This window comes from Bos mutus, chromosome 1 (assembly GCF_027580195.1).
Source record: "Bos mutus isolate GX-2022 chromosome 1, NWIPB_WYAK_1.1, whole genome shotgun sequence".
Taxonomy (NCBI): Eukaryota; Metazoa; Chordata; class Mammalia; order Artiodactyla; family Bovidae; genus Bos; species Bos mutus.
Genome location: NC_091617.1, coordinates 146,636,844 through 146,663,025, shown reverse-complemented (window position 1 = coordinate 146,663,025; position 26,182 = coordinate 146,636,844). Strand labels below are relative to the sequence as shown.

At 49.0% G+C, this 26,182-nt stretch overlaps 1 protein-coding gene across 4 annotated transcripts in view; it reads left to right on the top strand.

Moving 5' to 3' along the window:
• PLCL2 (phospholipase C like 2) overlaps positions 1-26,182 on the top strand; it is a 212,830-nt gene that overhangs the window by 117,396 nt on the left and 69,252 nt on the right. For all 4 annotated transcript variants that reach the window (XM_070377084.1, XM_070377066.1, XM_070377076.1 and 1 more), the window contains exons 3-4: positions 5,276-7,762; positions 10,477-10,680. In XM_070377084.1, coding sequence (XP_070233185.1) covers positions 5,276-7,762; positions 10,477-10,680 — 2,691 coding nt within the window. The remainder of the gene's footprint in view (positions 1-5,275; positions 7,763-10,476; positions 10,681-26,182) is intronic.

Genomic DNA, 26,182 nt, shown 5'->3' with positions numbered 1-26,182 from the left:
GGGGTATGAATCTCGGTGTTGATGTGCCATTTTCTCGTGGTGTTTACTGAGACACTCCCTGATAGCCCCACTGGTAAAGAATCCGCCTGTGATGCAGGAGACCTGGGTTCCATTCCTGGGCCGGGAAGGTCCACTGGAGAAGGGATGGGCTGCCCACTCCAGTGTTCTCGGCCTTCCCTGGTGGCTTATCTGGTAAAGAATCTGTCTGCAGTGTGGGAGACCTGGGCTCAATCCCTGGGTTGGGAAGATCCCCTGGAGAAGGGAAAGGCTACCTACTCCAGTATTCTGACCTGGAGAATTCCATGGATGGTATAGTCTACGGGGTCGCAAAGAGCTGGACACGACTGAGCAACTTTCACTGTCCCTCGCAATCAAACAGAAAATGGAAAGAAATCAGCTAGAAATACAGGAGGGAGACCTCCCTGGTGGTCCAGCAGTTGAGAACCTGCCTTGCAATGCAGGGGACGCAGGTTCGATCCTGGGCTGGGTAGCAGGAATCCCACGTGCTTCGGAGCATCTTGGCTGCACACGGTCTAGGTGGGAGCCCGCGTGCTGCAGGTGCTGACGCCCAGGCACTGAGGAGCCCGTAGGCCAGCTCTGAGCCCTGCCATGACTGGGGGGTCTGTGCTCTGCAGCGAAAGATCCTGCCTGATACAAGGAAGACCCCGCAGGCCACCGCTGAGACCCGACACACCCAAATACATGAGTAATTTTGAAAGGAAAAAAAGAAGGACATACAAGAGGAATGCCGTGGGACTCGGGAGGCCTGTTGCTCCCAACCGGGCAGCAGCTCCTGGTCCTTGAGGCCAGGCTACGGCTCCTCGGGTGAGCATCCCCTTCTCCAGGAGGCGCCTTGGTGGTTGCGTCGGAACCGAGCCCCTTGGTGCCTGCAAGAGAGTGAGGCCCGTGTGTGTATCTCCTCACTCCCGGATGAGAGTGAAACCGCCCACCCCTGCTACGGACTGCGCCCTCTGAAATACCCTATCAGCACTCATTTTAGAGGCGAAAAGGTAGTGACAAGCTTCTGTTACATAAAGTAGGCTGTCTTGTTAGAAGTAGGTATGTTTTTCCACTGGGCTCTGTGTGGCCACTTCCCTGTATAATGTTAGGTATAAGTTCTCTAAAGGTTCTCACTCCTCCTGAGTTCGCTGTGGTGCGGGAGAGGTTGCGGAAGAGCTTGCTTATGGCCTCTTTCTAGCTCACTGCTTTCACAAAATTGTTCCTGGTCCTGAAGTGTTATTCTCGATATGTGTGGGTTAAATGTATAAATGAATCTTTCAGCCTCTGTCCCACTCAGAATTTTGTGATCCTGTATTGAGAATTGAGAAGAATTCAGGGTTGGCGCGCAGGCGGGTTCTTTCGGTAGCTGGTTTTCTTCTACACGAGACCTCACGTTTGTGTCCCTTCTCTTGGAATGAAGAGTGCTGATGGAGCGGCAGAGGTGCACTGGTGGCCCAAGCCTATCTACAGGCTGTGGCTCTCACCTCCCAGAAGCTCAGGGGACCATGCTTACAACACTCAGAGCCAGTACTGTTTTTGAAAGTATTTGGAGGCATCTCCATCTCCGCAGAAAAGTGTGTCTTTTTACTCTGGCGTTAGGAGATTGAGTGAACCTAAGTTGTATGCGTTTAGTTTTCCTTTAGTTAAGGAACTGTGGGTGTAGCACATAGGGTTTCATCACTTTTTTAATTTTAAATTTGAGCTCACTAACATTCAGAGGCAACGTAGAAAACAGATTCCAGTTCTGCTGCAGACGAGCTGCTTAGCTGAGGCACATGATCTCTGCTCAAAGTGAAAACAGTCATGGAAGTAAATACAAGTGGGACCAAGATTCTGGGACAGTAGAGGCAAGGAAGACAACAGCGAAGATCAGAGAGACTACAGGCTACTGCTTAGAAAAGATAAAACGGATAAACCTTCAGCCAGACTCATCGGGAAAAAAACGGAAAGGGCTCAAATCAATAAAACTGGAGATGAAAAAAGAAGATTACAACTGACACCGCAGAAATACAGAAGATCAGAAGAGACTACTGCAAGCAGCTCTGTGCCAATAAAACGGACTAGCCGGAGGAAACGGGCTCGTCCTTAGAAAGGTAGAGTCTCCGGAGCAGGAGGAAACAGAGAGTGTGAACAGACCAATCGCGAGCACTGGCCTGGAGCACTCCCGCAGACTGAAGGTTCTGGGGCAGACTCGGCAGGCGGCGGCCTGGGTCTCCCCCTCCGTGTGCACGCCCTTCCTTTCTCGGGGTGCCCTCACGTCCTGCCGTCGCCTCCAGCCAGGGGTCCTGGTCCCGCCCGGGATGAGGGCCGGCTCCCGCCAGCTCCCCGTTGTTTCTAGGCACGCACCCTTCTCCCGCGATGCTTTCTCATAGCTTTGTCTGCCGGCGGGGAGGGAGAGACAGCCTCCATGTGCTGTAGAGAGAACAGGGGTGGTTCTTGGCGACAGCCGATGGTGGGGAAGGAGGGAGGCGCGGTCTCTGCTTAGGGGAGTCCCCGCTGTCTCTGCCTCAGCCTGGACTGGGGGGGGCCGTCTTGTGCCTGTGGCGGGGTCAGAGCCCTGAAGTCACCCAGCAGAGCCTGTGAGGAGCAGGGCCGTGTTTCTGCCGCCACGAGGATGCAGCTGAAGCCACCGCTTGTCCCGTGGATGTGGGCATGCAAGCGCGCGTGTATGGTACTAACCTGCTTTGAAACTTGGCTTTTCCCTCTGAATAGCAAGGAGGTTCCAAACATGCTGTTGTAATAAATTAGAAAGTGGTGGTCCAGCGTTAAGCAATATGTTGACAATGGCAGAATAAATGATCACAATGCTGAGAAAATGCTGTATACTTATTTCAGTGAATAAGTGGGTCAGTACCTCCATTTATCTTTGTGATTCCTTTTTACTAGGGGCAGCTTTGAGATATGATTTATAAAAATTATAAATGTACTTAATTAGCGTGTTGTCCTTATGAAAGGTGAAAGCGTGTTGTTGAAGGTAAAGATAACCCTCACTCTGAAACTCATGCATTTCTTTCATGCCCTTATGCATGGCTGGTTATAACCTTAATTTCATGCCAACGTAAATAGATAGAATACAATCTAAATTTAAAGGATTGGAACAGCTATAGTACAGCATATCTTATGGATACCATTACTGCAGTTTTAATCTCTTCTGCACTTGATTGTTCTAGCATACAACTGTAAAGAAATACTGTGCCATCCAGCTTTTCTATTGTATCTTGGCATTCATATCACAAAAGCCTCTCTGGTTCATTTTGAAACTTTGAGGGAAACGATACCTGTGTGATTTAAAGTTTAATTACTTAACTTCTGCAAATTGCTTTTCGAAGTATAGGTATTTGAAAAATAAAAGTGGTTTTAAATTTCAGACCTAACGAATAGCTTAATCACTTTTCAAAATGTAGAAGTTTTATTCAAAATAGATTCTCTCAAGAGCAGGAAAGTTAGAATGCCTTGCCTTTGTATGAGATTTTGCATGCTCTTTATTTTATTGCCATGAAAGTCATATAATCCCAGTCTTTCTGTTTCTTATTTATGAATATAATGACTTACTGAAAATTGATCACTAATTTCATATACCTCCTGAAAGGCAGTATCAAGTTTTAGGTTTAAACTGTGAAAGATGTAGTGAGGCCATTTGAGCATTTTTTAAAAATAAAATAATTAAGACGTCTGTACAGGGAAAGAACTTAAATGCACACATGGATGTGGCGTCAGCCCCTCATGGTGGACACCACTGCATCATGCAGGGAAGCTGAGGAATGACGCAAAGCGCCACAGATGTAGGTGCTGCCTGACGTTCTCACTTGCTGCGGCTAAGTCGCTTCAGTCGTGTCCGACTCTGTGCGACCCCATAGACGGCAGCCCACCAGGCTCCCCCGTCCCTGGGATTCTCCAGGCAAGAACACTGGAGTCGGTTGCCATTTCCTTCTCCAGTGCATGAAAGTGAAACGTGAAAGTGAAGTCGATCAGTTGTTGTCTGACTCTTCACGACCCCATAGACGGCAGCCCACCAGGCTCCCCCATCCCTGGGAGTCTCCAGGCAAGAACATGGAGTGGGTTGCCATTTCCTTCTCCAATGCATGAAAGTGAAAAGTGAAAGTGAAGATGCTCAGTCGTGTCCGACTCTTAGCGACCCCATGGACTGCAGCCCACCAGGCTCCTCCGTCCATGGGATTTTCCTGGCAAGAGTACTGGAGTGGGGTGCCACTGCCTTCTCCTGGTAGTGTTAACAGTCTGTTACTGTTAGGAGACCTGTTCTAGACACTTATCTGGTGCACAGGAGCAGGCTTTAATAAATCGAAGTCCAGAATTTTAGAAGCACCGCCACCCGAAGTCTGTGGCTCCCACCCAGACTTAACATAATGGCAGAAGTAAAACCATATCTATTTGAAGTATTCAGGAGCATGACTAATCTGAAACTCTGAAAAGCCAGGCATTGCTGCTGGAATTCCAGGGTCTACTCATGTAACACATAATTTAATGGCTCATGCCGAGTTTTCCAGACGCAGCCCAGACAGTTCAGTGAGTCCACATGGTTAGGGAGCGGTTTTAAGCTTTACTGTACATTCCTGTTTCCTAGAGTGATGCCTAAAATGTAAATGCCGGGGCATCACCGCTTGGAGAGCTGATTCCATGGGAATTCTGAGGAAAGTGGTTTAGTGACAGCCTTTTGAGAAGCCTGGTTAGGAGAGTGGTATGCAGCAGGGCCTGCTAAGTGGGTGTGTGACCCGTGTGTGACTCGGGCTCTGCACGGGTCTTAACACCCTTCTACGGCCTTCTTAAATTCAGTTTCTGAACACCGAGTCCTGCATGGCCATTTTCCCCCTGAGCCCTGCAATGTGGCCAATTCTGTATGCAAGCTTTTATTGTGTTTTGCTTTTAAGTCGTGTCTCTTGACATTTATGGATTGCAATTATTCCATAATTATTTTTTTACCTGTCTGTATTAGGCTGTAACGGAGAAGGCAATGGCACCCCACTCCAGTGTTCTTGCCTGGAGAATCCCAGGGACGGGGGAGCCTGGTGGGCTGCCATCCATGGGGTCGCACAGAGTCGGACACGACTGATGTGACTTAGCAGCAGCAGCATTAGGCTGTAAATACAGAGGCCACTTCTAAGCTTCAGAAGTGAATGAGCGCCATGCATTACAGGACATACAATAGGAAATCCTGAGTATGGGTTTTCTCCCAAGGAAATGAAATTTCTGTTCCTAGTCTTGAACACAGAAGCCTACGTCTGTGCGCTTCTAATCCACGGTGGCTTTTCTCTCCTAGGATGGTACAAAGCAGAAACGGGAGCGGAAGAAGACCGTCTCCTTCAGCAGCATGCCCACAGAGAAGAAGATCAGCAGTGCCAGCGACTGCATCAACGCCATGGTGGAGGGCTCTGAGCTCAAAAAGGTCCGCTCCAACTCGAGGATTTACCACCGGTATTTCTTGCTGGACGCCGACATGCAGAGCCTGAGGTGGGAACCATCCAAGAAGGATTCTGAGAAAGCCAAGATTGATATCAAGTCCATCAAGGAAGTGAGAACAGGGAAAAATACAGACATATTCCGCAGCAATGGCGTTTCCGACCAGATATCCGAAGACTGTGCGTTTTCGGTCATCTACGGAGAGAATTATGAGTCACTCGATTTGGTTGCCAACTCTGCAGACGTTGCAAACATATGGGTCACGGGACTGCGGTACCTAATTTCTTATGGAAAACATACCCTTGACATGTTAGAAAGTAGCCAGGACAACATGAGGACTTCTTGGGTTTCACAGATGTTTAGTGAAATTGATGTAGATGACCTGGGACATATAACTCTGTGCAGTGCCGTGCAGTGTATCAGGAATCTCAACCCTGGCTTAAAAACAAGCAAAATCGAGCTTAAGTTCAAAGAACTGCATAAATCCAAGGACAAAACTGGTACTGATGTCACTAAGGAGGAGTTTGTTGAGGTTTTCCACGAGCTTTGTACTAGACCTGAAATTTATTTCCTTTTAGTTCAGTTCTCAAGCAATAAAGAATTCCTTGATACCAAGGACCTGATGATGTTTCTGGAGGCAGAGCAGGGCGTGGCGCACATAAATGAGGAAATAAGCCTTGAGATTATCCACAAGTACGAGCCATCCAAAGAGGGTCAGGAGAAGGGCTGGCTTTCCATAGACGGGTTCACTAACTACCTTATGTCACCTGACTGTTACATATTTGATCCAGAGCATAAGAAGGTCTGTCAGGACATGAAGCAGCCTCTGTCTCATTACTTTATAAATTCATCTCACAACACATACTTAATCGAGGATCAGTTCCGGGGCCCCTCTGATATCACAGGGTACATCCGAGCTCTTAAAATGGGTTGCCGGAGCGTGGAGTTGGACGTCTGGGACGGGCCGGATAACGAGCCTGTGATTTACACGGGCCACACCATGACCTCTCAGATCGTCTTCCGCAGTGTCATCGACATCATTAACAAGTATGCCTTCTTCGCTTCCGAGTACCCGCTCATCCTGTGTTTGGAAAACCACTGTTCCATCAAACAGCAGAAGGTCATGGTGCAGCACATGAAGAAGATTTTAGGAGACAAGCTGTACACGACGTCACCTAACGTCGAGGAGTCTTACTTGCCGTCCCCAGACGTCCTGAAAGGGAAGATCCTTGTCAAGGCGAAGAAGCTGTCCTCCAGCTGTTCCGGGGTCGAGGGCGATGTCACCGACGAGGATGAGGGGGCGGAGATGTCCCAGAGGATGGGCAAGGAGAACACGGAGCCGGCCAACCACGTGCCTGCCAAGCGCTTCCAGCTGTGCAAAGAGCTGTCGGAGCTGGTGAGCATCTGCAAGTCTGTGCAGTTCAAGGAGTTCCAGGCGTCCTTCCAGGCTCAGAAGTACTGGGAGGTCTGCTCCTTCAACGAAGTGCTGGCCAGCAAGTACGCCAACGAGAACCCGGGGGACTTCGTCAATTACAATAAGCGCTTTCTGGCCCGGGTCTTCCCCAGTCCGATGAGGATTGACTCCAGCAACATGAACCCGCAGGATTTTTGGAAGTGCGGCTGTCAGATCGTGGCCATGAACTTCCAGACCCCAGGGCTGATGATGGACCTGAACGTGGGCTGGTTCCGGCAGAACGGGAACTGCGGCTACGTGCTGCGGCCCGCCATCATGCGGGAGGAGGTCTCCTTCTTCAGCGCCAACACCAAGGACTCGGTGCCGGGGGTCTCCCCGCAGCTGCTCCACATCAAGGTCATCAGCGGGCAGAACTTCCCCAAGCCCAAAGGCTCGGGCGCCAAGGGCGACGTGGTGGACCCATACGTGTACGTGGAGATCCACGGCATCCCCGCTGACTGCGCCGAGCAGAGGACGAGGACCGTGCACCAGAACGGGGACGCGCCCATCTTCGACGAGAGCTTCGAGTTCCAGGTCAACCTCCCTGAGCTGGCCATGGTGCGCTTCGTGGTCTTGGACGACGACTACATCGGCGACGAGTTCATCGGCCAGTACACCATCCCCTTCGAGTGCCTGCAGACCGGCTACCGCCATGTGCAGCTGCAGTCGCTGACCGGCGAGGTCTTGGCGCACGCGTCCCTGTTCGTGCACGTGGCCATCACCAACCGGAGAGGGGGCGGGAAGCCCCACAAGAGGGGCCTCTCCGTGCGGAAGGGGAAGAAGTCCCGGGAGTACGCGTCCCTGAGGACGCTGTGGATCAAAACTGTGGACGAGGTCTTCAAGAACGCCCAGCCCCCGATCCGGGACGCCACGGACCTCAGGGAGAACATGCAGGTAGGCCGGGGTTCGCCTCCGCAGAGGCTCAGGAGGCTGTTAGAGGGTTCCAGCCAACAGCTGTGTATCTGATCGAAAGTACTTCGTGAATTCCAGTTACTTGTAAGAATGCTCACCCACTGATGTCATTTTTTTTTTTTTCCCCCATCATGTAAATTTCCAAAAGGGCAGTTGGCCCTTCAACACGTTGATGACACTTGGGAATGAGCCGGCCTTGTTGCTGAGCCCAAAGAAGGCCCTGGTCCCTGGTAGCCCCTAAGGAACGCTTTTCCTAAATGCGCAGGTGGGAATCTCTCCTGTTTCTGGGCACTCCTGAGCTGGAGCGCACACACAGCCGGTCAGAATGAAAGAACACGCCCGCCCTTTCTCCTGGGGCGGTCCTGCTGCGGGAATGGCAAGTCTGTAAACGGCCAGCGTCTGAGTGTTGAGCCTGCACTTGACTCTGGAGCCCAGCAGTCTAGTTGTTTCAGTAAGAGACACATGATGCCTGTGTGTATTAGACATCTAAGATAGTAACCACCTCTGATACCCATAGCAACTACAAGCAGTCAGTCAGGATTATGTATGTAATTAAGTCTTGTCCATGTGTCTAGCAGGATACGGGGGCTGCCAGCGATGCAGAGCAAGGCGTGAGGGCTGCCACACACACACACACACACACACACACACACCCCAGCTCCAGCACGTAGACACACAGACACACACACACACCAGCGCCCACATACAGACACACACCAGCCCCAAAACACACACACACACACACACACACCCCCCAACCCTAGCACACAGTCACACACACACCCCCCCAACCCCAGCACACAGACACACACACACACACCAGCCCCTGCACACAGACACAGACACACACATACACACCAGCCCTTGCAAACACACACACACACACCCCAACCCCAGCACAGAGACGCACACAGACACAGACCAGCCCCCGCACACAGACGCACACACACCCCAGCCCCAGCACACACACACACACACAAACCAGCCCCTGCACACACACACACACCAGCCCCAGCACGCACGCACACACACACACACACACACACACACCAGCCCCAGTCTGTGTCCATCCCAAAGATACATGTGTGTAAAGACATACATGTATATAACTATTAAGAGCAGAATGCCAGCAGCAAGTAAAACAAAAAGACCTTCTGGCAGCTGAGAAATGTTATCGTTTGTCTCAAAGCAAAGCATAATGGAAATACAGACAGCGTCCCGTTCCCCCCCCCGCCCCCGCAACGCCCCCCACCCCCCGCAACCCCCCTACCCCCCCGACTCCCCGTCTCGAGGCTGCCGTGGTCGTGGACCTCAGCCCTGAGCAGGCCGCAGCCACGCCGGCGTGGACGAGAAGCTGCCCGTCGCCCTTCGGGGCTGCGTGTGTCTGCGCTGTGTGTGTGCTGTGTGCAGCTGGGGCTGTGACTGGGCCGTGGAGCCTGGGTGGACAGGATCCCGCAGATGCCTGTGGTTGGGGCTGGGCATTGGGAAGGGGCGGCTGGCGGGGAGCAGGAGACGAAACAACCAGGGTGATGGCAGGTGGAGAAGAAGTCTGGGCTCTGAGGGCCCCCAGCGCTCGCAGGAAGGACTGACGGGCGTCAGCATCCAGGATACTCAACTTGATGACCATATTAAAAGTAGCGTTGATCAAATGTCCCATTTCAAACCGACGTGCTGCTCATCTCCAAGGACTGCGGTGTTTGAGCCCAGAAGGCACAGGTTTGGGGGCCCTGGGCCCCTGCCCTCTAGGCGCCATCCTCAGCCCAGGTTGGGACCCAGGCGTGCCTGGATGTCCTGTGTTTCAGTTAGAATGTCCCTGTTGCGGCAGCGCAGGATCGAGAGTGTCAGCCTCGTCCTGAGCCAACTTCAGGTACCAGCTTGACCCCCTCCCCTGCCGGCCGCGTGACCCCAGACGGACAAGAGGCCACGGCTGAGGCTCGGTTCCTGTGGGCCCAGCGTGGTGGTGGAGGGTCAGACAGGGCCACGTGTAACACGCGTGCCTCCAAGCGGCGCTCAAACGCCCGCTCACGGCTTTCTACAGTGTGGAGGGGCTTCCTTTCACGGGTATTTCTATGGCCTGCCGCTAGTGATTAGAAATAAAGGACATGGAACGCAGGAAGAGGAGCAGTGGGACCCCTGGAGACGGGGCGATGGGCAGGGCAGGCTGTGGTCCCCGGGTTTCCCGCCTGAAACCGCAGCTTCCCCAAAGTTCCTCTAGCTTTGGAACCAGCAGGTGTAAACAGCTGAGAGGGATTCAGGTTCCTACCTGCCAGATGCTCCTCTCCTTTTTGGATGGCTGGCCTACTTGATACTTAGTTGAAGCCTGATTCCATTTTTTTCTCGTCTTTTTGAAAGCAGAAGCCGTTTTTTTTTGTTTGTTTGCTTGTAGTTGCATATCGGTGTTTACACTGCTGTGAACTTTGATCTGAAAAGCGGCTTTGCCCTTCAAAAGAATTTAACTTGTTTGCCTCTTCTGCCCTTTGGATAAATTGGTGTTACAAATGTCTATGACTACGTTTACTTTGGAAAATAGCCCTTTTTCCCCAGGATAAAATAATCATTAACCACGTCTGTCGTAACACGGACACTAACCGTTGTGCCAGGCAGCCCCAGGATAACCAGGTGTGCCGAGTACGGCATCCTTGGGACACTCAGCCCCTGCTGAATTACAGAGTGCCTTCTTTCTTCCCACTGAGCAGAATGCAGTGGTGTCCTTCAAGGAGCTGTGTGGTCTCTCCTCCGTGGCCAACCTCATGCAGTGCATGCTGGCGGTGTCTCCCCGCTTCCTGGGACCTGATAACACGCCCCTGGTGGTCCTGAACCTCAGCGAGCAGTACCCCACCATGGAGTTGCAGGGGATCGTGCCCGAGGTTCTGAAGAAGATCGTGACGACGTACGACATGGTGAGTGGCTCTTCGGACTTTCAGGGTGCCGCGGGGGAGAGAGGCATCTTGGGCCGGTGCCCCTGGTGTGCTCGGGGCTCTGGCTAAGGACTTGGCTTTACCTGTGCGGGAGCGTGGCTACCCTGCCCTTGCTGCATTTGAAAGACTTGAGTGTTTCGTCATTGCTGTTGCAGAAAGCAGGCCGCGGACACGTGCCTCCATTGGATCAAATAGTGGTCAGCTTTTCAGGAATACATCTGAGTTGCTTTCTAAAGCATACACGATTTTCGACACACATAGAGTAAGGATTTTTTTTAATCTTTCCTTGCAGCCAGCCATTGATTCACCCATATTTTGTTTTCATTTTTCAAACTGGCAGAGGTGAGAAAGTTAGTTTTATTCTAAAATGCCTTTAAAATAGCCTCAGAGGCAGGTGTCTCCACCACATGCCTGGGCCGTGCAATGCCCTCCCTCCTGAGGGCAGCCACCCCATGGTGCCCATGATTGGTAATCAGCTTAGCGTCAGTGAGGAATCCTCGGGACACCCAGAATGCTGCATTTTTGCACTTGAGGTCTGCCTTGCATTTTCCTGATCGCTCCTGTTCTCGCTGTTCTTTCTGATTGACTGTGACTCTGAGGGGGGCTTCGCGGGTGAGCACCGCCCTTTGGAGCTCAGGGTGTAGCTGCAGCTATCTGAACCCCTGTGGGTGCCAGCGGTCAGGGTTGAGGGTGGGGCTGGACGCTCCCCTCCCAGATGGGCGAGGCTGCCACCTGTGCTCAGAGGCCACAGGCCTCACCCACCCCACCTCCACCCTTGAAGCAGGCGTTAAGACCACAAGACTCCAGGCTGCTTCTGCCGTAGGCTGCTGTGGTCTGAGACGGATCTGGAGGGGCTTTGTGAAGTTTAACAGAAATGTTTGTTTGCTGTTCCATAAGTGGATCAGAAAGCGGCAATTCAGAGGACTTGATACAATTTAAAGAAAAGAAAAAAAGGCTTTCGATCAGTATTTCCCACACCGTGTGCTGAGGAGCCTTGGTTTCTTAGGATGTTAATGTGTCCCCAGGGAGAAAAGATTCCGTGTTGAAATAATTTAGGGAAATACTGGTTTGAGTAAAATCAATCAGATGTCCTCTCTGCGGGACTACGTGGGGCCCTTTGTTTGCTGGCAGTGGCCTTCCAAAGGCTGAAGGGCGTAGCATGCCCTGTTTCTTGCATTGACTTGCCATGGAGTACTATTTCCTAAAGCAAAAGTTAGGGAAGTATTTTTGTTCTTGGCCTTATTCACTGATGTCTTTGGGCGAATAAGGTTTGGAAGTGCAAATCAGAACAATGCAGTGTTTTTTTTCTTCTTTCCCCAGTTTTGTTGAGAAATAATTGACTTTCATATGTAAGTTTAAGGTGTGCTGCCTGATGGTCTGATTCACACATATTGTGAAATGATTACAATGGGCTCAGCGAACATCCATCTCCTTAAATCGATATAATTTAAAAAATAAAGAAGGGAAAAATTTTTTTCTTGTGATGAGAGCTCTTAGTTTTCTCTCTTGACAAGTTTCCTGAGTATCAGTCATCTTGTCCATTTCATTCCCAGGACGTCTTTGTCTTGTAACTGGAAATGTCTGCCCTTTGACTGCTCTCCTTAGGTTCTCAGTTCTCCACTTCTGGTGACCACAAGCCCCACCCATCTCTTTTCCCATCAGTTTGGCTTTTTGTTTCTGTTTTACTTTCCACATGTAAGAGAGGTCCTACAGCGTTTTCTGACTTATTTACACGTGTGCCTTCAAGGTTCATCTGTGTTGTAGCAAATCGTAGGATCGCTTCATTTTTTGTGACTAATATTTATATGTATATAAGACATGTGTATGCATATACCTGTATGTCTCACAGCTCCTTTATCTATTGATAGACACTTGGGTTGTATCCACGTCTTGGCTGTTGTAAATAATGCTGCTGTGAACATGGGGTGCAGATATCTTTTTGAGTTAGTACTTTCATTTCTTTTGGATATGTTTCAAGAAGTGGAATTGCTGGATCCTACGCTAGTTCTATTTTTCATTCTTTGAGGATCTTCCTTGCCGTTTTCCCTAGTAACTGGACCAATTTACATTCCCACCAATAATAAGAATGCAGTGTTTCCAACAGCTCATCAGTTCATTAGCTTAAGAAAAAAAGTGGCGTTTGAGCCCGATGCTTGCTATCTCCTGCTCTCTCCAGCTTAGAGCTCATGGGGACGTCAGATAAATAAGGACCGAACAGTGGGCACTGCAGGCGCGCTTCGGGGAGTGGCAGTCACCCCCGACGGGAGGGCAGCGGGGCAGAGCTGTCTGTGGACTTCAGGGGTCAGGGGGAACGCCCCGTACTGGGTGCTGGAGCGGCCGCAGGCATGAACACAGGGGAGCTGTCCTGTCTGCTAGAATGGCGGCTGGAGGGAAAAACATAAGAAGCTCCTGCTGAGATTACTTTGAGGGGAAAAGGGAAAGATAGGAAAAATGGAGAAGTCTAAAGAACCCTTCCATGCTGCAACTCAGGCTGCCTGGTTAGTTTTATGAGAAGCCAATAGAAGTAGCTGATATCTGTAAATGCTTTTAAACCTTAAGCCACAGATAGAATCGTTAGCTGCTTTGCAGATCTGTGTCGTTGGCCAGCATCTGAGATGACTTACCTGCTAGGGTGTTTCACGGGTCTCACAGCACAGTTTCTTCCTGGTAACCTTTTCAACAGGACCCTCCTGAGGGTGGGCTGTGATGCCCCATGGAGGTGAGAGCTGAGTGAGGGTTGGTACCAGGACCTGGTCCGGGCTGGGGGCAGAGCAGGAGGGATCCTGGTGAGGTTGACGCAGCACCCACCACAGTACTTGGCACAGGAGTCTCACAGTACCCCCTTGCTTCCCCACCCTACCCTCTCCCTGGGCTGGTGGATGATAACACTTATTATGTAATTCCAATTTGCTTGTGACTTTATAATTGTGTTGTTGCAGAAATGATACGACAATTAGCTTGCTTGAATTTTTAAAGTTGTGAAATTAGTCTTACGTAATGTTTAAATATCTGGGCTGTGTTATACCCCTAGTTTTAGTGATTTGTTCTATTTTTTAATTCCCCCTGATAAACTAAGCCATAAAGTACTTAAAATTAAATTCAAATTTTTATAATTTGCATTTAAAAATTGTCACATTGTTACAGCAATACGATAGCTCTTGTAATATTTTATAGTCCATTTATTAGTGACTTAATTACTTCTCACCTTGTGAAAGTTAATTTATTAAAGCTAGCTAAAGAATAGATGAAATATTGATGGGAAATGCAGTAAGGTCTTGGATAGCCTCTCTTTTTGTAACGTTATATTGAGCTTAACCCAAAATTAGCCTTGGAAATAAGATCTTATTTCATTTTGCTGACTTCCATTTATAGTCTGAAGACTCCAAATAAGATCTCATTTTCTTCTGTTGACTTCCCCTTTGTAGCCTGATGACTCCAAGTGTAGGTGTGAGAAACACTCCCCTCCCTCGCCAAGTCCTGCACTACTGTGCGTCTTTGCCCTGGAGGTGCCCCCAGCGAGGAGGGGCAGGTGCTATCACCTAGGGCGGCTGGAATATGTACTTATGCTGTCCAGATGGTGGTCCCTTTCCTGTGTGTAAACTCTCATGAATGAACTAGGGTGGCTGAAATGTGCCCATCTCTGTGAACACGGAGAGGCAGGGAAGGGGGCTGATCGTGCACTTGTCGGCAGTGTGGAGGCAGGAAGGGGCACAGAGTCTGTCTGCACACCTCCAGTCCCAGCGTGATTGTGAACAGCCCTCCCTTTAACCTTTACAAGTGTCCCTGTTTAGATAATCAGTTGTGTGATAACCCTGCCCATGGCCCCCAGAGTGTCCCGAAGGCCCTTATGATTCCCACCAACAGACAAGTCTTCAGAATGGTCCAGAATGGTTTGTCTTACCCTATGTGTAGATCCTCCTTGGGTCCTGGAAGTGGTGAGGTTCGAGGCTGGGACCTCACTCAGGAAGGTGGGTGTCAACATCTCTCGGGAGCAGAGGAAGAAGTCAAGCTCAGACAGCTTCTTAAACCAGGCAGATGGGCTAGAAATTAAGAGGGGCTGGTCTGGAGAGTGGGAGCTGCCGTGTGGTCACAACAAGGGGGATTTTCTTCCCTGGAGGAGGTTACAACTTAGGGGAAGAGAGGACGTGTATCCCTAGATAGTGAGAGGAGAAATGCTAGATATTTTAAAATATGTAAATGATTTTGAAAAGACTCATTTGAAAAGACCCTGATGCTGGGAAAGATTGAAGGTGGGAGGAGAAGGGGACGACAGAGGATGAGATGGTTGGATGGCATCACCGACTCAATGGACGTGAGTTTGAGCAAGCTCGGGAGTTGGTGATGGACGGGGAGGCCTGCTGTGCTGCAGTCCATGGGGTCGCAGAGAGTCGGACACGACTGAGTGACTGAACTGAACTGAACTGAAATAAATTATGTGGATGTTTGTGAGAGAGAAAGGTCAGTTTAAAGTTTAGGGCCTGGAAAGGCTTCAAGGAAACATTGGCCTTTGAGCTTGACCTTTGTGAATGAGTCAGACTTCGGCAGGTGAAAAGTAAGAAGGAAGACTGTTGCAGGCGGGTTCACAGAGTGAAACACGCTCAGGAATGGGAAGCACGTCCTGGGAAACTGACACGTGGGCCAGGGGAGTTCCTGCATGTTTTTGAGCAATCAGGGGCCACGCTCAGAGTCAGGATTTGGGGCTGTGAGAGGGCTGGGTGAGGGAGAGCTCAGAGGTCACCCGCCTTTATCGTGCAGATGAGAAAATGGGAACACGGGTGCATCGCGCTAACGTCGGAACCAGCGTGAGGGCCTGGCTAGTCTCTTTGTCCAGTTCATCCCCCATAGTCCAGATCAGGAAAATGAGCTGTGTGTGCAGTTTGTAGATGATGAGTCTGCCCATAAAGCCCAAATAGCTCCAATAATCATGATCTGAAATGGTCCACGTGGGGCTCTTGAAGTCCCAGGTAACTTATTTCTGATTCTTGTTCCCCCCCTGAAGGCAGAGAACAATTCGTCGTGCGTACCTTGGTGTATTTTTTTTTTTTTTAGTATTTATATTATTTTTGACTATCAAATTGCACCACTGGGGCTTCTCTTTAGTTGTGGCTCACAGCGCATGGACTTAGTTGCACACAACATGTGGGATCTTAGTTCCCCAACCAGGGATTGAACCCAGGTCCCCTGCATGGGAAGGTAGATTCTTAACCACTGGACCCCCAGGGAAGTCCCTTGGTTTATGTTAAAAGGCAGCTTTGATGAGCTTAAAATAGGGAGGACTGTGTTCAGTAGATTCAGTTCCACTCAAAGGAATCTGATGACAAGTATATCTTTTATATTATTACTTGAGAGACAAAAAATTTGAAGATTTTACTCGGAGCCTATGTAAATGAACTTGAATGCATCACCTGCTGAGAATCAAATACCACGGTTGAACTTGTTCTCTCGAGGGTTGAAGATCATGATTATGTAACCCGAGTAAGAAACTCTGGTGAGCATGTGGGTCCTCCATGATACCCAGTGCTCCTGGAATCATCTTCCCAGGGTTTAGGACACCTCCCCTCTCCCATCAACGTGACTTCATCCATCACCGTTTTATGTCAAAACGATGTTTACCCTTTAATGTTGATGAAAGTGCTGATTCAGTTCCCCAGCTCTTATTGCTTATTTGTTTCAGATTTACCAACTACTTTATGCTTAATTAAAAAAAAATTGAGATCTGTACTAATACATAGAGACCAAGATGTCAACATTCTTCCACAATAGAAAACATTGGAAGTTTCAATATTTTGTTAAGAGTTACCTGAAAAGAAAGTTCTCCTTACAATTTTTTCGTTGGTCTTTGAGGGCTGATTCCCAGGGAAATAAACTGGATACAAAAAGACAAGCCTTGCAGGATTCCACATAGGTGAGGTATCCAATGTAGTCAAGTTCATAAAATCAGAGACTAGAATGGTCATTATCAGGGCCTAGGAGGAGAGGGAAATGGGACGTTATTAATTACCAGGCATGAAATTTTAGTTCCAAAGCCCTCTCACTGAAGACCTGTGCACCACGCATGCCTCTAGTCAGCAGCAGTGTGTTACCCCAGAGCAGGTTAAGAGGGTAGAGCTCATGTTAAGCGTCCTTATCAGGCAAACATTTTTCAAAGAAAAAGGTGTTTTTCCTGATTTTGCTACCACGTTTCTGCACTCTGCAATATGCTTCAGTCATTGTCATTACACTGACGATGACCTTGTGGGGAATTAGAGGAGAGAAGGGGAAAACGGAGGGGAGAGGACACCTCGCTCCGTCAGAGAGCGCGGTTGTTGACGCTCAGCAATGGACTAGCGGCCGCCATCTGCTGGGAGATGCCCATGAATTCATTCCTGTAGGTGCAGTTCCTTTGTCTCCACTTTCTGTTTTAAGTTAATTTGTTTCCATCTTTTAAAGCTCTGCAAAAATCCTGATTTTAATTGCCTTCACGCTTAATTAAGAGAGCACTCTCTGGGGAATCCATTTATCCAGTAGAGAACAGTATTTTTTTAGTGTTTAAAAAAAGAAAGAACAAGTTGCTTTGTCTCAGAGCATGTTTGCTCACTGTGAGTATTTTTACATAAGCTATAAGTAGCCCCTTCTACCTCATGGCTTTGCATATTTCTTCGATAAAGCAAAGTCCTTTAAATAAAAGATGTGCAGTGAAGGGTTTTTTCCTTACACAGACAAGCCAGCGTCAAGCGTGCTCTGCTGAGTGCTGTTGGTATGGGTTCCTGTATTTGGTCCCGCCACTGCCTGACGCAGGGAAGAGAGAAATCACACTTCATGATCGATGAAGCTGGCCCATCTGGACCAAGCAGAGATGATCTGTAATAAGGTTACCATTGATCCCCTTCTCCTCTGTGGCTCCTTTTATCACACTTCTGCCTCAGAACCTGACATTAAAAGCATCTTTTAATTGGCCGTGTCAACTGTCCCAATTTTTATAACTGGAAAACAGAACATTATGCCTTGGGCTAAGACTGAGCTAAAAAGAGGGTGGGGGGAAAGATTAGGGGAAAAGCGGATATACCCTGCTGCAGGGGCAAGAGCAGAAACCCGGAGGCTCTAGTTTAATGCAGAGGAGGAGGCCTAGCCACTGATGCTTCCACAAGCAGTTTCTCTGGAATCATCAGAACCGTACAGCTGACCTACTTCAGAGCGACGGCCAAGCCCGTGGGAAGGGAAGGAGATGTTTAAAGGCTGGGCGTGCGGATGGCGTCCCCTGTCCCATCAGATCAGATGCAGAGGCTGCCTTCAGCCTCCGGGAGCAGAGAGACCGACACGCCTCGAGATGATGGCGCTTTACTGGGAGCGGGTGGTGATGATCGCACGACCCGGTCTCTCCTCCGCTTTTCTCCTTTCCAGCGTCTCCACAGAAACCTTCGAAGGACGCCTATGTAGACGTGTTCCTAAACACACACATGCAGACCCCAGACACTCAGTGAGAGCGACTGGGGAAAAGTAGGCTGGGAGGGGCTAGCCGCTGCCCCGGAAGCGCCTTCAGCAGCAGCAGTGTTTGCGGGTGCCATGTGATGCCCAGCCCATCTGTCCAGGAGGACGGAGACGCAGATCTTTACGCGTTCCCCCAGGTCGTCGACTGCTGTCTCCAGACGGCAAGCGGTAAACGGGCCTGAGCGGCCTGGTGTCCCCGGCTGCACCGGAGGCCTGGCCTCCCGTTCCTGAGTGACCCGGGCAGTGGCCCCGGGCCGGCAGGCGAGACGCAGGAGCCTGCGGCTGGATTTCCTGTGAACCAGCACCGGGGCGGCGGCTGCCGGACGGGGGCTGGGACCGGGCACTGGGGGGTCTGCTCTGGCTTGTCCATTAGCATCTTGCTCTTGCTTTTCAGAGAGACCAAACAAGCTTGTTTGTTTGTGTATTGGGTGTCCTGGATCTTCGCTGTTGCCTGAGGGTTTTCTCTAGTGGGGGCGAACAGGGGCTGTTCTCTGGGAGTGTGCAGGCTTCTCCTTGGGGTGGTCTCTCTTTTGGGGAACACAGGCTCTGGGGCACACAGGCTTCAGTAGTTGTGGCCCACGGGCTTCCTTGCCCCAGGGCATGTGGGATCTTCCCGGACCAGGGACCAAACCCACGCCCCTGGCACTGGCAGGCAGATTCTTAACCACTGGACGGCCAGAGAAATCCCAGATTGCTTATTTCTTGAACACTTTATTTCACTGACTCTAGCAGGAAATGCATATAAAATATATCTAAAGCTCCTAAAGAAAAGCTCCTGAGACCTAAAGCTCCGGAAAAGGGAACTTTATTTTCAAGTTTATTTTCTTCTGCATTATGCAGAGGAACACTACGAGACTTCTGATAAAACTAAGATCGCTGGAGCACGGTGGTCCTTTCACTTCCTGTGAACGAGCTGACGGACTGCCTCCCGTGTCCACGTCAGCTTCTCCTCTGAATACGGGATTTTGCTCTGGTCCTGTTCCTTCAGCATTTATTGTTGACAAATACATCCTCTTTTTGACCAGAAAGTTTGTTTCTTCAGAGGCTGAAGATGCCTCCTTAAGGTGTTTGCTGAGTGCTTCCATCAGAGACCCACCAGGACCTCTCTCAGTCTCCAGAACGCGGCGCGCCCTCTGTCAGGAACAGACGTGGTTTTCTTGGCCGGGCGAGGCTGGAAGACGCGCTGGCCTCCTCACCCTGGTGCGTTCCGCCGGCTCCCTGCCGCCGTCGGGCTCTGCGGAACCAGGACTGGATGAGCTTCCGGGGCGTCACTCCTTCAGGCCTCCGGTGCCTCCGCCTGTGGGGCGGGGTCGAGGTCGGCCAGGCCCGCAGCTCGAGTAGGGGACCCGGCCTTCCCGGCTCTCCGAGGGCCAGGCGGCCGTCCCTCCGTTTAGCTCCCCTTGGTGAACCTGGTCCATCAGGTCACTGATGCGCTTCGGCTTGTCATCGCTCAGCTCCGCGGTTAAGCTGCCGGGGCTCTCAGACTCTGAGTCCCTCAGCCCCTCTGAGAGGCGCTGTTGGTTGGGGAGCGGGCGGCGGCCGAGGCTCCCTTCTGCGTCCTCTCTAAAGGCGGTCCTCCCGTGCGCACCACCCTGCCCTGCCCTTGGGGCTGTCCGCGCCGGGGTCTCCTGGCTCCGTCCGCAGGGCTCCAGGGGCGGCTCCCCGCGTCCTCCCTTAGGGCTGCAGACCCCGGGCCCAGCCCTGGGCAGTGGGGGGCGTTTCCTCTCTCCTAAGGCTGATGCTCTGGGATCCGCCTGGGTTGAGTCTTGCGATGTTAGATGAATCTAGACAAGAGTTTCTTCTTGACAAATCCTGACTTTCAATTCTGTCGTTTTGGTGGGAGCCCAAATGAAAATCTAATTTGGCCTTTAGAACCGAGAAGTGTCTCTGTTTTTATGAAATAGCTGTTTTTTGTTTCTTTCTTTTCACCCAGCCTCTGAAACTCACTGTTTGAGTAGGTGGAAAGCCCCCAGGGCAAATGATTTATAACCTATGGCAGTGCGTCTGGGACAAAAACACCCTTGCCCTCTCCCGTTACACTCCCCTGCCGTCCCCACGCGGCGCGCGGTGGCTCGGTCCCCCTGGCACGTCACCTCCTGGATTCCCAGAAAGACAGACCTCCCCAGATAGCACCTAGAGGGAGACCCGGGTGTTGAGGCAGAGTTAGCAGTGCCAGCTTTAAGAACTTAGGGTTACGTGATGACGGTGAAGACAAGGGAGTCGATACTTGGAGTGCTGTTGTTAGGCCAGTAACATTCTTCTTAGAGCGTCTTGGGCACGTGACCTCCTTTCGGTGTGTTGGGATTGATAAAGCACCTATGTTAAGCATAGAAATTGCCAAAAGAGGGAAAAAGGGGCAGGGAAATAATTTTCAGGGCGTGTATCTCATGCATATAGTCTGCTAGCACTTGAAGTTTTCCAGGATTAAAATTTGATTTGCTATTGAAACATACATCAAGCCCCATGAATAATATACAACCCTCCCTTAAAAGAGAGTGCTTTTTAAGGCTTGTAGAATTTGTTTGACATTTGATTTGCTCTTGAAACATACATCAAACACCATGAATAATATACAACCCTTCCTTGAAAGAGAGTGCTTTTTTTTATAGCTTCCAGAATCTGTTTGACGTCTTGAAGTTTGTGTTCACTGGGGTGGTGTCCACAGTGTGGTGCTGTGTCTACAGCCAGCTTTGTAGATCTTTCAAACCAGAAAAGTGACGGTCCAGAAACAGAGAACTGAATCGGCTTTCAGCGTGGGATACTTTGCATGTCTTTCGCAGTGTGTGAGTTCTGAACCCTTTCAGAGCCACACGAGTGAAGTCTGGCCCACCTAGAACCTGTCCTTCAGGGCTCACCGCTGTGTTCTCCACCTCCACCCCGGTCCGGGAGCCCGTGGCTTGCCATGGTCTTGGGCCCAGAAGGGAACCGAGTCTCTCCTTGACCCTCCAGCCTGTGCTGTGGAGGCCGAGGGGGCCGTGCCAGCCTGTGCTGGCCACTTTGAGGTCAGTGTGTTCCTCTCCTTCGCCATGAGCTTGCAGGACCCTGGGACAGACCCTCGGAGGACCCAGGAACTGTTCCTTCACTGTTCATCCTGGTCTTCCTGGGATGGTGGTTTCTGACCCCGTGGGGAGCTGGGGACACGAGCCCCTGGTGATTCTTCATGCCAGCTGGGACAGTGGCTCGCTTTGCCACCTGAGCCTGTGGTTGGCACTGCCATCTGGCTCCGTGCAGGATTCAGAACATTCTCCAGCCAGTTAAATGGGGACGTTTTGCCCAAGTGATTATCTTAACAGTGCTGACTACAACTAACCAGTAAGAGTCACACAGGTAGACTTTTTTTTTTTCCAGAAGTATTTTTTTCTGTCAAAGATTCATCAAAAAGATGAATGGTTTAATATTTTGTTGTGTCTCATCACTGTATTCAGGTTGGAGTTGAGAAAGACGATAAGTTTCAGGGATAACAGAATTTTGTGTAGCATCTCAATGTTCTGATATCATTCCCTGACTTTGCAAATGCAGGATCTGTTCGTCAGATTGATGTGATTTATCAATATCCATTCTTGTGTAGTTTAGAACAGCAAATGCTTTTCCGTTGAGAAGTTCGACAGTGTTGCAAGTCCCATTTGTAGTTGAGTTGGAAAGATTGAAATTACTTGGATACAGGTAGAAAATGGTTAGTGGTTGTTCATAGATTAGTTTGTAAATGCAGGGATGAATTCCTCTATTTTCGTGGACACATACTCTCTGGATGTACAATCACATTTTAGAAGACAGCTCTCTAAGAAATGGGATGATTTGGATGGAATCTGCTCCGTGAACGTGAAGCTATATGAAAATATGAAGCTATATGAAAGCTATAGGAAAATATGAAGCTATATTAAAATCATATGTTTCAGATTGTTTCTTGAGTACTACGTGTAATTGTTGACACTTACTTGGGTCACCTCAGACATCACTTCTTGGCAGTAAGATGTACTCATTTCTGAATGTTTTTCCTGTCTCTTATGCCCCTAGTTATGACCTGAAAATGTTTTAAAAGGTGTTTTTCCACAATCTTCTGAATAATGAGGTAGCAGTAATTTTTCTCTGCAGCTAGATGTTCTCCTGTCAATAACATTTGGTAGTTTGTATATTTTAAGCCTATGTTTTGTTGGCATGTAACATTTGACCTCAGGTTTATAAGAGAAGTGAAATCTAGCACTGCCCGTGGATTCATCGCTTCTTGTTTCTGTGTGGAGGGGAAGGCTAACCCAACGCCTGTAGTGGGGACGTGTCTGGTGGTAACTCCCCACCACACACACCAACCACTGTGCCACCAGGACCGCAGGATCCGTCACCCAGGATTCTGTTTTAACAGCTCCTGGTTTTCGTTCTGTTCACTCATATTCCCCCACATTGCAGGGAAATAATTAATGCCACTCACCCCACTAAAATAACCACCCTTGACACCAAAAATCTGATTTTATTTCCACCCGAATTTATCAGGGATAAAAATAGCACTTCATAATGGTTTTAAAGTCTTTTCTAACTTAATTAAGGCATTTAAAATTCTGAACCATAAGAAAATTACTCTCCCAGTCAACTCAGTGGGTGGACAATGTGATGTGTTAGGAGTTAAGTTTAACTCTACAAGCTTAATTATCTGTTAACTTAAAAATAACATGTTAAGTAGTTTAAAACATCTATTTTCCTACTGCGTTTAATATTAGTCAAATCTTTAGGACTGTTACAGGTTTTTATGTGGAGATTTTTTTATCTTTTATAGATCCTTTGTCTGCTTATGGAAATCTTTATTTCCTTTGAAATTAGTGTTGATTATTCTAGTTTTCTTTATAATTATGGCACTCCTACATTAGAGAGGGCAAATGGAGTGTGGCACGTTATTTACGTCACTGAAAGAAAGAAAGTGAAAGTGAAGTTGCTCAGTTGTCTCTGGCTCTTTGCAACCCTATGGACTGTAGCCCACCAGGCTCCTCCGTCCATGGGATTTTCTAGGCAAGAGTACTGGAGTGGGTTGCCATTTCCTTCTCCAGGGGATCTTCCCAACCCAGGGATTGAACCCGGGTCTCCTGCATTGTAGGCAGATGCTTTACCATCTGAGTCACCAGGGAAGTCCAGATGACATATAATTTATGTCATTATATGACAGAAAAATAATTTTAGTTTTAAATAATCACTCATCTGGTGCCTAAAGCAAAAGAAAAAAAGTCTTTGTGAGTAGTCTTGGCTCTTTTGAGTATTTAGCTAAATGCAGCCAAGATGGTAGTAACTAAATTTTAGTTGATTTCCTAAAGCTAACCTGTGAAAAGTCAACAACCTCAGATATGTGGATGATACCACTCTAATGGCCAAAAGCCAAGAGCAACTAAAGAGCCTCTTGATGAGGGGGAAGGAGAAGAGTGAAAGAGCCGGCTTAAAACTAAATACTAAAAAAAAACTAAGATCATGGCATCCGGCCCCATTACTTCATGGCAAATAGAAGGGGAAAAGGTGGAAGTAGTGACAGATTTCCTCCTCTTGGGCTCCGAAATCACTGCAGATGGTGACTGCAGCCATGAAATCAGAAGATGATTGCTTTTCGGCAGGAAAGCGATGACGAACCTAGACAGCGTGCTGAAAAGCAGACACGTTACTCTGCCGACAAAGGCCCATACAGTGAAGGCTACGGTCTTCCCGGTGATCACGTAGGGTTGTGAGAGATGGACCATAAAGAAGGCAGAGTGCAAAAGAATTGATGCCTTCTAACTATGGTGCTGGAGAAGACTCCTGAGTGTCCCTTGGACAGCAGGGAGATCAAACCAGTCAATCTTAAGGGAGATCAATCAACCCTGAATACTCATTAGAAGGACTGATGCTGAAGCTGAAGCTCCAGTATTTTGGTTACCTGATGTGAACAGCTGACTCATTGGAAGAGTCCCTGATCTTAGGGAAGACTGAAGGCAGGAGGAAAGGGGGCATCAGAGGATGAGATGGCTGGATGGCATCACCAATGCAATGGACATGAACTTGGGCAAACTTTGGGAGATGGTGAGGGACAGGAGGCCTGGCATGCTGCTGTCCATGGGGTCGCAAAGAGTTGGACACGACTGAGTGACTGAACAACAACAACAAATTCTCTGTAACCAAATTTCCCATTTATTTACATAAAACATATATGTTTATCCTTTCAAAATGCTAATGGCACTTGATTTTGCCTGTTCTTTTCTGAAATGCGCATGTAGCATGTCCAACTATATCCTCTTGAACACTTTCAGTCCAGTGTGACCAAGTGAGGCTTTTCTGCTTTAATTGGCCTATCACTGCTTCACCCTATTGGGCTGTGTCAGTTTCTGCAGTGGAGTCAGTCAGCGGTCAGGCAGCGCTGCTCAGTGGGCTGGGCTGGCACCACCTGTTTGTGTATGGGCTCCAGGCTTAAAACAGTGTTTACATATTCAGTCCAGTTCAGTCGCTCTGTCATGACGGACTCTTTGCGACCCCGTGGACTGCAGCATGCCAGGATTCGCCATCACCGTCTCCCAGAGCTTACTCAAATTCATCTCCATTGAATGGGTGATGCCATCCAGCCATCTCATCCTCTGTCGTCCCCTTCCCCTCCTGCCCTCAATCTTTTCCAGCATCAGGGTCTTTTCAAATGAGTCAGCTCTTCACACCAGGTAGCCAAAGTATTGGAGTTTCAGCTTCAACATCAGTCCTTCCAATGAACCCAGGACTGATCTCCTTGAGAATGGACTGGTTGGATCTCCTTGCAGTCCAAGGGACTCTCAAGAATCTTCTCTAACACCACATTTCAAAAGCATCAATTCTTTGGCGCTCAGCTTTCTTCATAGTCCAACTCTCACATCCATACGTGACCACTGGAGAAACCATAGCCTTGACTAGGTGGACCTTTGTTGGCAAAGTAATGTCTCTGCTTTTGAATATGCTATCTAGGTTGCTCATAACTTTCCTTCCAAGGAGTAAGCGTCTTTTAATTTCATGGCTGCAATCACCATCTGCACTGATTTTGGAGCCCCCCAAAATAAAGTCTGTCACTGTTACCACTGTTTCCCCATCTATTTGTCATGAAGTGATGGGACCAGATGCCATGATCTTAGTTTTCTGAATATTGAGCTTTAAGCCAACTTTTTCACTCTCCTCTTTCACCTTCATCAAGAGGTTCTTTTGTTCTTTGCTTTCTGCCATAAGGGTGGTGTCATCTGCATATCTGAGGTTATTGATATTTCTCCCGGCAATCTTGATTCCAGCTTGTGCTTCCTCCAGCCCAGCATTTCTCATGATGTGCTCTGCATAGAAGTTAAAAAAGCAGGGTGACAGTATACAGCCTTGACATACTCCTTTTCCTGTTTGGAACCAGTCTGTTGTTCCATGTCCAGTTCTAACTGTTGCTTCCTGACCTGCATACAGGTTTCTCAAGAGGCAGGTCAGGTGGTCTGGTATGCCCATGTCTTTCAGAATTTTCCACAGTTTATTGTGATCCACACAGTCAAAGGCTTTGGCATAGTCAATAAAGCAGAAATAGAGGTTTTTCTGGAACTCTCTTGCTTTTTCGATGATCCAGCAGATGTTGGCAATTTGATCTTTGGTTCCTCTGCCTTTTCTAAAACCAGCTTGAACATCTGGAAGTTCATGGTTCACGTATTGCTGAAGCCTGGCTTGGAGAATTTTGAGCATTATTTTACTAGCGTGTGAGATGAGTGTAATTGTGTAGTAGTTTGAGCATTCTTTGGCATTGCCTTTCTTTGGGATTGGAATGAAAACTGACCTTTTCCAGTCCTGTGGCCACTGCTGAGTTTTCCCAATTTGCTGGCATATTGAGTGCAGCACTTTCACAGCATCGTCTTTCAGGATTTGGAATAGCTCAACTGGAATTCCATCACCTCCACTAGCTTTGTTCGTAGTGATGCTTTCTAAGGCCCACTTGACTTCACATTCCAGGATGTCTGGCTCTAGGTCAGTGATCACACCATTGTGATTATCTTGGTCGTGAAGATCTTTTTTGTACAGTTCCTCTGTGTAT